We start from the raw sequence: 12276 nt of genomic DNA on the forward strand, positions 1-12276 counted from the left end.
GACAAAACTGCAAAACCTGAAGCCTTAGCGTTCAGGACAAACAATTTGCATATTAGTAGGGCTGCAACAACTAATCGGTAAGATTGATCATAAAAATAGTTGTCAAAGAATCTCATTATCAATTAGGTGGTCAGCGATTAGTTGGTTAATTGCACAGCACCAGCTGCTTCAATCCGATGAACTCCTGCACACGGTATTGTGCAAACATTTTTTTTTTTCTCTATCCGATTAATCGGATGATTATTGTCCGATTAATCGGATAGAAAAAAGATTAAAAAAATAAATAAATTCATTTTTTTTGCACAATCGTAGTTGCAGTAGCTCATCAGATTAAAGCAGCTGGTGCTGTGCAACTGACCAACTAATTGCTGACCACCTAATTGATAATGAGATTTGTTGACAACTATTTTTATGATCAAACTTACAGATTAGTTGTTGCAGCCCTACATATTAGCATCACAAATAAAGAGTTGGCTATCTTGAGAGCCTTAATTCTGTCCTGTATATCATCCATGGGGGATTCCACTTCAATTAGTTCTGATAACGAATCACACCACTAAGTAGCAGCACCTGCGACTTCCTGTCAATGGGATCTCTAAGAGAGGAGCTATCCTCTAGATGTATAGTAGTACACTTGGCAAGAGTAGAAATGGCCCCGTCTACTTTAGGGGTAGAGTTCCATAACTCTAAATGTGAATCAGGGACCGTAAACAGCCTATTAAAAAGGTAGAAGCAGGGGCAAAAGGAGTTCCAATCTTTTCCCATTCTGTAGAAATAATTTTTGCCATTCGTACTGGTAATGGGAAGGTTTCATGAACCTTCTTCTCCTCATTGACCCTATCTAATTTAGGGATAATAGGTTCCTCAGGAAGCTTAGCGTCTGGAACCTCAAGGGTAGACAATACCTCCTTCAATAGAAAGTGAAGGTGTTCAACCTTAAACCTAAAAGCTCACCTTCAGATGCAACTGAGGTTAGATCATCCTCAGAAAGGTGAGACAAACTAGCTAACTCAGACTGAAGAGAGGTGTTAACCCCCAAGTCAGTAGAACTATGCTTAACCTTTCTCTTACGTTTTCCAGAGATAGGCAAAGTGTTTAATGCAGCTAGTACCACAGACTGAAGCTGTGAAGTAAAGTCTGCTGGCAAAAAATTGCCTCCAGCCGGAAATAAAGGTGCGCCGCGGGGCACTGCCTGTGTCATAGGGTTAAAATGGGACTGCGACTGCAGAATAGGCATCTCATGGACAACTGAGTCCTGAGAGGTAGAAGGCTCAGAACGCGTAAAAGTACCAGGGGCTAAACCAGATTTAGACCCCTTTTTGGTATTTAACACAGAACATAAGCAGACAGAACAGAATTGTGCAGGTGGGCACACCATAGTCTCCTCACAATATAAACATGCATTTGTTACAGTGTTCGCTGAAACAGAAACATCTGAGGGGTTAATATCAGAATCCTACATAGCGGTATAAGGTCTCAATATTGTAGCAACAAAAAAACATAATTTATGCTTTCCTGATAAATTCCTTTCTCCTGTAGTGTGATCAGTCCACGGGTCATCATTACTTCTGGGATATTAACTGCTCCCCTACAGGAAGTGCAAGAGGATTCACCCAGCAGAGCTGCTATATAGCTCCTCCCCTCTACGTCACCTCCAGTCATTCGACCAAGGACCAACGAGAAAGGAGAAGCCAAAGGGTGTAGTGGTGACTGGAGTATAATTTAAAAAATATTTGCCTGCCGTAAAAAACAGGGCGGGCCGTGGACTGATCACACTACAGGAGAAAGGAATTTATCAGGTAAGCATAAATTATGTTTTCTCCTGTTAAGTGTGATCAGTCCACGGGTCATCATTACTTCTGGGATACCAATACCAAAGCAAAAGTACACGGATGACGGGAGGGACAGGCAGGCTCTTTATACAGAAGGAACCACTGCCTGAAGAACCTTTCTCCCAAAAATAGCCTCCGAAGAAGCAAAAGTGTCAAATTTGTAAAATTTGGAAAAAGTATGAAGCGAAGACCAAGTTGCAGCCTTGCAAATCTGTTCAATAGAGGCCTCATTCTTAAAGGCCCAAGTGGAAGCCACAGCTCTAGTAGAATGAGCTGTAATCCTTTCAGGAGGCTGCTGTCCAGCAGTCTCATAAGCTAAACGTATTATGCTACGAAGCCATGTCGAAAATCTTTAGTTGCCTGTAAATAAAATTTTAGGGCACGAACTACATCCAGATTGTGCAGAAGACGTTCCTTCCTCGAAGAAGGATTTGGGCACAAGGATGGAACAACAATCTCTTGATTGATATTCCTGTTAGTGACTACCTTAGGTAAGAACCCAGGTTTAGTACGCAGAACTACCTTATCCGAGTGAAAAATCAAATAAGGAGAATCACAATGTAAGGCTGATAACTCAGAGACTCTTCGAGCCGAGGAAATAGCCATTAAAAATAGAACTTTCCAAGATAACAACTTTATATCAATGGAATGAAGGGGTTCAAACGGAACGCCCTGTAAAACGTTAAGAACTAGGTTTAAACTCCATGGTGGAGCCACAGATTTAAACACAGGCTTAATCCTGGCCAGAGCCTGACAAAAAGCCTGAACGTCTGGAACTTCTGACAGACGTTTGTGTAGCAAAATAGACAGAGCTGAGATCTGTCCCTTTAAGGAACTAGCGGATAACCCCTTTTCTAAACCTTCTTGTAGAAAAGACAATATCCTAGGAATCCTAACCTTACTCCAAGAGTAACCTTTGGATTCGCACCAATATAGGTATTTACGCCATATTTTATGGTAAATCTTTCTGGTAACAGGCTTCCTAGCCTGTATTAAGGTATCAATAACTGACTCAGAAAAGCCACGCTTTGATAAAATCAAGCGTTCAATTTCCAAGCAGTCAGCTTCAGAGAAGTTAGGTTTTGATGTTTGAAAGGACCCTGAATCAGAAGGTCCTGTTTCAGAGGTAACGACCAAGGTGGACAGAATGACATGTCCACCAGATCTGCATACCAAGTCCTGCGTGGCCATGCAGGCGCTATTAGAATCACTGATGCTTTCTCCTGTTTGATTCTGGCAATCAATCGAGGAAGCATCGGGAAAGGTGGAAACACATAAGCCATCCTGAAGGTCCATGGTGCTGTCAAGGCATCTATCAGGACCGCTCCCGGATCCCTGGATCTGGACCCGTAACGAGGAAGCTTGGCGTTCTGTCGAGACGCCATGAGATCTATCTCTGGTTTGCCCCAACGTCGAAGTATTTGGGCAAAAACCTCCGGATGAAGTTCCCACTCCCCCGGATGAAAAGTCTGACGACTTAAGAAATCCGCCTCCCAGTTTTCCACTCCCGGGATGTGGATTGCAGACAGGTGGCAAGAGTGAGACTCTGCCCATCGAATTATCTTCGATACTTCCATCATTGCTAGGGAGCTTCTTGTCCCTCCCTGATGGTTGATATAAGCTACAGTCGTGATGTTGTCCGACTGAAACCTGATGAACTCCCGAGTTGTTAACTGGGGCCAAGCCAGAAGGGCATTGAGAACTGCTCTTAATTCCAGAATGTTTATTGGAAGGAGACTCTCCTCTTGATTCCATAGTCCCTGAGCCTTCAGAGAATTCCAGACAGCGCCCCAACCTAGTAGGCTGGCGTCTGTTGTTACAATTGTCCAGTCTGGCCTGCTGAAAGGCATCCCCCTGGACAGATGTGGCCGATAAAGCCACCATAGAAGAGAATTTCTGGTCTCTTGACTCAGATTCAGAGTGGGGGACAAATCTGAGTAATCCCCATTCCACTGACTTAGCATGCACAATTGCAGCGGTCTGAGATGTAGGCGTGCAAAGGGAACTATGTCCATTGCTGCTACCATTAGTCCGATTACCTCCATGCATTGAGCTACTGACGGGTGTTGAATGGAAAGAAGGACACGGCATGCATTTTGAAGCTTTGTTAACCTGTCTTCTGTCAGGTAAATCTTAATTTCTACAGAATCTATCAGAGTCCCCAGGAAGGGAACTCTTGTGAGTGGAAAGAGAGAACTTTTCTTTTCGTTCACCTTCCATCCATGCGACCTTAGAAATGCCAGTACTAACTCTGTATGAGACTTGGCAGTTTGAAAGCTTGAAGCTTGTATCAGTATGTCGTCTAGGTACGGAGCTACTGAAATTCCTCGCGGTCTTAGTACCGCCAGAAGAGTGCCCAGAACCTTTGTGAAGATTCTTGGAGCCGTAGCCAATCCGAATGGAAGAGCTACAAACTGGTAATGCCTGTCTAGAAAGGCAAACCTTAGATACCGGTAATGATTTCTGTGAATCGGTATGTGAAGGTAAGCATCCTTTAAATCCACTGTGGTCATGTACTGACCCTCTTGGATCATGGGCAAAATTGTTCGAATAGTTTCCATCTTGAACGATGGAACTCTTAGAAATTTGTTTAGGATCTTTAAATCCAAGATTGGCCTGAAGGTTCCCTCTTTCTTGGGAACTACAAACAGATTTGAGTAAAACCCTTGTCCTTGTTCCGACCGCGGAACTGGATGGATCACTCCCATTAATAAAAGATCTTGTACGCAGCGTAGAAACGCTTCCTTCTTTGTTTGGTTTGTTGACAACCTTGACAGATGAAATCTCCCTCTTGGGGGAGAGGATTTGAAGTCTAGAAGGTATCCCTGAGATATGATCTCTAACGCCCAGGGATCCTGCACATCTCTTGCCCAAGCCTGGGCGAAGAGGGAAAGTCTGCCCCCCACTAGATCCGGTCCCGGATCGGGGGCCCTCAATTCATGCTGTCTTAGGGGCAGTAGCAGGTTTTCTGGCCTGTTTGCCCTTGTTCCAGGACTGGTTAGGTTTCCAGCCTTGTCTGTAGCGAGCAACAGCTCCTTCCTGTTTTGGTGCAGAGGAAGTTGATGCTGCTCCAGCTTTGAAATTACGAAAGGAACGAAAATTAGACTGTCTAGCCTTGGCTTTGGCCTTGTCCTGAGGCAGGGCATGACCTTTACCTCCTGTAATGTCAGCGATAATCTCTTTCAAACCGGGCCCGAATAAGGTCTGCCCTTTGAAAGGTATATTAAGCAATTTAGATTTAGACGTAACATCAGCTGACCAGGATTTTAGCCACAGAGCTCTGCGTGCCTGAATGGCGAATCCGGAATTTTTAGCCGTAAGTTTAGTTAAATGTACTACGGCATCTGAAATAAATGAGTTAGCTAACTTAAGGAATTTAAGTTTGTGTGTAATGTCATCTAGTGTGGATGATTCAAGTGTCTCTTCCAGAGACTCAAACCAAAATGCTGCTGCAGCCGTGACAGGCGCAATACATGCAAGAGGTTGCAATATAAACCCTTGTTGAACAAACATTTTCTTAAGGTAACCCTCTAATTTTTTATCCATTGGATCTGAAAAAGCACAGCTATCCTCCACCGGGATAGTGGTACGCTTAGCTAAAGTAGAAACTGCTCCCTCCACCTTAGGGACCGATTGCCATAAGTCCCGTGTGGCGGCGTCTATTGGAAACATTTTTCTGAATATAGGAGGGGGTGAGAAAGGCACACCGGGTCTATCCCACTCCTTAGTAACAATTTCAGTAAGTCTCTTAGGTATAGGAAAAACGTCAGTACTCGTCGGTACCGCAAAATATTTATCCAACCTACACATTTTCTCTGGGATTGCAACTGTGTTACAATCATTCAGAGCCGCTAATACCTCCCCTAGTAACACACGGAGGTTCTCAAGCTTAAATTTTAAATTTGAAATGTCTGAATCCAGTTTATTTGGATCAGAACCGTCACCCACAGAATGAAGCTCTCCGTCTTCACGTTCTGCAAACTGTGACGCAGTATCAGACATGGCCCTTGCATTATCAGCGCACTCTGTTCTCACCCCAGAGTGATCACGCTTACCTCTTAGTTCTGGTAGTTTAGCCAAAACTTCAGTCATAACAGTAGCCATATCCTGTAATGTGATTTGTAATGGCCGCCCAGATGTACTCGGCGCTACAATATCACGCACCTCCCGAGCGGGAGATGCAGGTACTGACACGTGAGGCGAGTTAGTCGGCATAACTCTCCCCTCGTTGTTTGGTGAAATATGTTCAATTTGTACAGATTGACTGTTATTTAAAGTAGCATCAATACATTTAGTACATAAATTTCTATTGGGCTCCACTTTGGCATTAGCACATATAGCACATGTATCTTCCTCTAAATCAGACATGTTTAACACACTAGCACTTAACTAGCAACTTGGAAATGCTTTGTTTAAGTAATTTACAATAATATGAAACGAACTGTGCCTATATGAAGCACAGAAAAAAATTATGACAGTTAAAAATAATTAAGTTATAGCATCAATCTTTGTCAGAAATATACAGTTTTAGCAAAGGATTGTTCCCAACAGCAAAGGATAACTAACCCAGGCAGCAGAAAAAAATACACAAATAAGCGTTTTTTATCACAGTCAACTACAAACTTCACAGCTCTGCTGTGATGATTACCTCCCTCAAAAAAGGCTTTGGAGATCCCTGAGTTCTGTAGAGATGAACCGGATCATGCAGGAAGAAAATGAACCTCTGACTGAGTTTTTTTGATGCGTAGTAAAAGCGCCAAAAATGGCCCCTCCCCCTCACACATAACAGTGAGAGAGATCAGTGAACTGCTTTAATTTAAACAAAAACTATTGCCAAGTGGAAAAATAGTGCCCAAAACATTTTTTCACCCAGTACCTCAGAGAAATAAACGTTTTTACATGCCAGCAAAAAAAAAACGTTTCACCTCAATAATTAATTGTCATTTAAAACCTATTGCAAGTCCCTGCAAATTAGGTTAAGTCTATGCATACAGTATAAAACCAGAGAAGTACCATTCCCCAGACTACTGAAGTGTAAAATATACATACATGACAGCCTGATATCAGCCACATCTACTGCATTTAAGGCTGAGTTTACATTATAACGGTATGGCAGGATTTTCTCATCAATTCCATATCAGAAAATAACAAACTGCTACATACCTCTTTGCAGATTAATCTGCCCGCTGTCCCCTGATCTGAAGTTTACCTCTCCTCAGATGGCCGAGAAACAGCAATATGATCTTAACTACTCCGGCTAAAATCATAGTAAAAACTCAGGTAGATTCTTCTTCAAATTCTACCAGAGAAGGAATAACACACTCCGGTGCTATTATAAAATAACAAACTTTTGATTGAAGGTATAAAACTAAATATAATCACCATAGTCCTCTCACACATCCTATCTAGTCGTTGGGTGCAAGAGAATGACTGGAGGTGACGTAGAGGGGAGGAGCTATATAGCAGCTCTGCTGGGTGAATCCTCTTGCACTTCCTGTAGGGGAGCAGTTAATATCCCAGAAGTAATGATGACCCGTGGACTGATCACACTTAACAGGAGAAATATATTTTATACTTTTGCTTTGCACCTCTACCCTCAGCCTTGGCTGAGGTACTCACCACCTCCTAGCTAGACAAGCATGACTGGAATGAAGTCAGGATATCCCCCAAAGCCTGCAGTGAACTCCTTATGTTGATCGCTACGCAGTAGCAAATTTCTGACCAGCCTCAGCGAGAAACTGCACCCTAGTCACATGGTGCACAAATAGAGACCGCCCCCAGCTAGTAGAGAAACCGTGCAAAGCTGAATATCAGTTGCGAAGTGGTAAAAAAGGCCCCAGTGGGAAATTTCTCCCAAACTGTCTGCATCGTCTTTCTGCGTTCTTTGTGAGCCCAAAAAACCCTTACACACATGCTCCGGTTGGCAAGGAGCTAAGCAGCACATAGATTGGCCCCAACTGCTCAATAAAATAACCTTCGTATTATAAAAGGTATTCAATGTCCCCATATCCGGAAGATAATAAAAGTACTACACTGTGAACTGTGTATTACCAAGTTCCCTTTAACCTCAGGGAATTTGCAGCCATACTAGGCATAATCCCTCAAAGTAATAAAACGGATCAAAGCTGTGGAACAGGCACAGCACCTCAAGGTCTGACAGTCTCACCACACACATCTGACAGGGACCTGAAGATAAGGAGAAAACAATGTAAAGTGGAAACACCGATTTCCCAGGAGGTGATAGCTTTAATACTAGATAGTGGTCAGAGAACATTCCCTGCGACATCTAGAGACAGCTTTCACCACAACTCACTGAGAGGATTACGTGGTTACTCAAACACCTCAGTCCACACTTGAAGTGAAAGTACCCATTAATAGACTAAAATTTCTTCTAACAATTCACTGCCATCCTCCTATAGTGACGAAAGGCAAAGAATGACTGGGGGGGATAGGGGAAGTGGGAGGGATAGCCTTTGGCTGGGGTGTCTTTGCCTCCTCCTGGTGGCCAGGTGTTGTATTTCCCAACAGTAATGAATGAAGCCATGGACTCTCCCTGCCTTTGGAAAGAAATTACTGATTTCGGGTTCTAGTTTTAAAATATATAATCGTATTTAAAAAAAAAAAAAATGGCCTTCCCATATATAAATGTTAGTTTCAATATGTCTGTGTAATTGGCATTACTAAAGGGACATTAAACACTAAATAAATGCTGGATAGAACGACACATTTAAAGAAAAGATTAGTCTGAGAATAACATGTAGACGTATTTTTAAAGTTTCATTAGCTGTTTAAATATTCACAAAATAGGTGTAACGTTTTAGTGTCTATAAAACAATGGGAGCCGCCATGTAGTAACTTAGGTTACCGTCTCTGCTGTGGCCAATTAGGGACAGTTATAAATAGGTCCCTATAGTGTGCAGCCAATGGCTGTGTAGAATATAACTGTGTTCTGCACTTCCATTTCTAACAGGAGCTGAAAAGCTCACAATTTCAGAATGGAATTACAGGAAAAGGGGACAAAATAAATAATGAAAGTATATTGCAGAGTATTTTAAATATATATGATTTATCATTTGCTATTATAATCTCAAAGTGTTTAATGTCCCTTTAAATTAAATATCAAGTCACTCACATACAGCTTATGAGTAAAGCCACCAATCACAAACCGTGTTCAATTTAGAATTGGCCGTACACGGGTGCTCCAGTGCTGCTTTTATACTATGTGCCCCCATTTACTAAGCTGCAGAAGCAGCTTTGGGGCCTAAGCATTTCAAGCTAGTTGAGTAGCTAGTTCAAACCTTTCCGCCATCTAAAGTCTGGTGGATTTAAATTGTTCTTATCTGATGGGACGACATTGCACAAGCAGCAGTTTGGCTTGTAAAATGATAAATGCAAGCAGCTGATACTGGCCATTTAGAGCAGACGGATTGACGAAGTTCCTGAGAGCAAACCTTGTCTGCCCGGCCAATGATTAAAGGGACATGAAACCCAAATATTTTATTTCATGATTTAGGTAGAACATACAATTTTAACCTTTTAATGCCGTTATGCTGTTCTATTCCGTCATAATTACACTGGGCTTTAAAGCCGTTATGACGGAATAGAACGTCATAGCTAACGGCTGTCCTGAAGCCTTCTGTGCTTCTAGGACTTGATCGCGGTCTGGAGGGCGTTCCTAGGGTTGTAGGGACGCCCCCCAGATGCGATCCAATAATTGAAATCTCGCTATCGTATGCACGATTGCGTAGTTTCAATTTGTCTACATCGGAACAGGTGTTCCGATGTAGGCACTTTAACCCTGTCACGAAAGGGTTAAACAACTTTCCAGTTTACTTCTATTATCATATATGCTTAATTCTCTTGGTATCATTTGTTGAAGGTGCAGCAATGCACTACTGGTTTCTAACTGAACACATGGGTGAGCCAATGACAATCGGTATATATATATAGCCCCCAATCAGCAGCTAGAACCTAGGTTCTTTGCTGCTCCTGAGCTTACCTAGATAAGCCTTTCAGCAAAGGATAACAAGAGAAGGAAGCAAATTAAATAATAGAAGTAAATTGGAAAGTTGTTTAAAATGGTATGTTCAATCTAAATCATGAAGGTCTGATTATGACTTTACTGTCCCCTTCATGGAGTATGTGTTTAACCACGTCTGAGGAGGCTAAACTATAGATGTGCTTTCATTTGTAATTTATTATTGTTTGTGCAAACAAATAAAGAAGTTGCCCTCCATTTCCAGCGTTCACTTTGTACCAATAGCAGATATACTGGAACAGAAGTGCAACTCAAAATATCTTTATTTTCACAGATATTTTGAGTTGCAATTTTTGTTCTAATATATCTGGTGTCTGAAGTAAATGAATTGCAGTGAATAGAGGGAAACTTTGTTATTAATGTGCACAATATAATACATTACACATTTATGTACATACCTATTAATGGGGCAGTAAACTTAAAAAAAATGCTACATAATTCTGCACATGGTGCAGAATAATATAACATTATCTTAGCGGCAGCTTTCAAAATCAAAGGATTTTAGCTGTCAAAGTTACACCTGTTCTCCTCTCCATGATCTTCTGATTAGGCCTTCTTATTCAAAAGCCCCGATCGCGCTATTGAACTGAATGTAGCGCGCTCCCGCTACCAGACCAGAGTGGGAGCGCGATACATTCAGTTGAATAGCGCGGTCGGGTGTGCTGTGATTAGACAGCACACCTGCGAAGCGCTTTTGAAAAAGGAAGAGCTAATCAGAAGATCATGAAGAGAACAGGTAAGTGCAATTTTGACAGCTAAAATCCTTTGATTTTGAAAGCTGTCACCAAGATAATGTTATATAATTTTGCACTATGTGCAGAATTATATAACATTATTTTTTAAGTTAACTGTCCCTTTAAACAAAGTCATATTCAAGCAAATAGTGCACTGAGAACATTTTCTAATGCATAGCCCTTCAAACACAAAGAATTAAGGTTTCGTTACCCCTTCAGATCTTGACGTAATTCATCAAAGTTCAGCTTTCCCCCACCTTGTCGAATGGTCTCAGAAATATCATCTACTGCAGTTTTCTTCAGTTTCAGTTTTACCATAGCTTTATTACAACCCTAGAGAGAGAGAGAGAAACAAAACGCATATTGACGTAGAAAAATAAATACAAATATTTATCACTCAAGGACAGAGTATGTTATAGCTTTGGTGTCACTGTTCAGTATTTCATGCACCATGTGTTTTATCTCCCACTGAATGCAGAGTGAAGACACAATTTGCCATTACTTCTAAGTAAATAGCACAATAGATTTTTTGTATTGAGAACCAGCCCTATGTTTATACAGTGCATTTACTACTTTAATACAACCATGCACTCTAATTCCAAAAATAAATGAGTAGCAGCAACAGGATAGCTAATTATTCATATTCCACTGAAATAAAGTTGCTTTGAAAAACCCAGTGGCTAAGGTCAAGTCTGATCCACCAACCAGAGTACCTCATCCCCTCGAGGAACTAGGCATCGAACTACAACAATCATAGTACAGAATGATTCAACATGGAGACAGGCATGACAAAGCCACAATAGAAAGAAGAGGAGTCGGAGCACCCCCAATGTGTGATTCTATGGCACAGTTGCCACCACCCTCCAAAATCGGTGGCCAGTATTTTTTTATAAATGAGAATATTAGGAAGGGAAGCAAGGAGGAAAGGAAGGAAATACAACATTTTATTTATTTAGAAAATAGAGCATTAACTTTTATAAGAAAACTTCCCTTTAATGCAAGGGTCAGCAACCTTGGCACCCCAGAGGTTTTGAAACTACATTTCCCATGATGCTGAGACACTCTTTAGGCTGTCTGAGCATCATGGGAAATGTAGTTCCAAAGCATCTGGGGTGCCAAGGTTGCTGACCCCTGCTTTAAAGCACAACAGATACAAGTAGCAGCTGGCCATAGAGAAAACAAATACATTATAGATAAAACAAATTGTAGTGAGCACAGAGAGTTCAGCTAAGGTGACCACACATCCAGTTTATATATGTGCTTAAAGGGAAGTTATTAGCACACTCATATCAATATGAACAAACAGAAAACACACACACAAAAGCAAGCGGCAGCAGAAGAAAACATTTCTTTTTTACAGGAGACAACTTACTTTTTTAATGAGATCAGTCAGTTCCATTTCACTTTTTTGCTGAGCCATGTCAGTTTTGACTTCAGAATAGGTATCATTAATAATGGCCAGAAACATGTTCTGTTGAAGACAATGCCGGATCAGCACACAGAAATGATCTTGGTATAATTAAACTAACATATTGTCAACTGGAAATGTCTATTAATTCTCAATTACAGCCAAAGCCAGTGCCTATTTTAATTTGCCTCTAACAATCAGCACACACTCTAGAGCTTGTATATGTAATCATATTCGAGGACACACATAAAAATGATTTAAAAC

The 12276-nt window shown here is 41.4% G+C and overlaps 1 protein-coding gene across 2 annotated transcripts in view; it reads right to left on the reverse strand.

The window, feature by feature from the left end:
• PKD2 (polycystin 2, transient receptor potential cation channel) overlaps positions 1 to 12276 on the reverse strand; it is a 152183-nt gene that overhangs the window by 67065 nt on the left and 72842 nt on the right. For both annotated transcript variants that reach the window (XM_053703304.1, XM_053703303.1), the window contains exons 10-11: positions 11977 to 12075; positions 10816 to 10937 (exon numbers count right to left, since the gene is read on the reverse strand). In XM_053703304.1, the coding sequence (XP_053559279.1) occupies positions 10816 to 10937; positions 11977 to 12075 (221 nt within the window). The remainder of the gene's footprint in view (positions 1 to 10815; positions 10938 to 11976; positions 12076 to 12276) is intronic.

The sequence above is a fragment of the Bombina bombina genome, chromosome 2, assembly GCF_027579735.1.
Source record: "Bombina bombina isolate aBomBom1 chromosome 2, aBomBom1.pri, whole genome shotgun sequence".
Taxonomy (NCBI): Eukaryota; Metazoa; Chordata; class Amphibia; order Anura; family Bombinatoridae; genus Bombina; species Bombina bombina.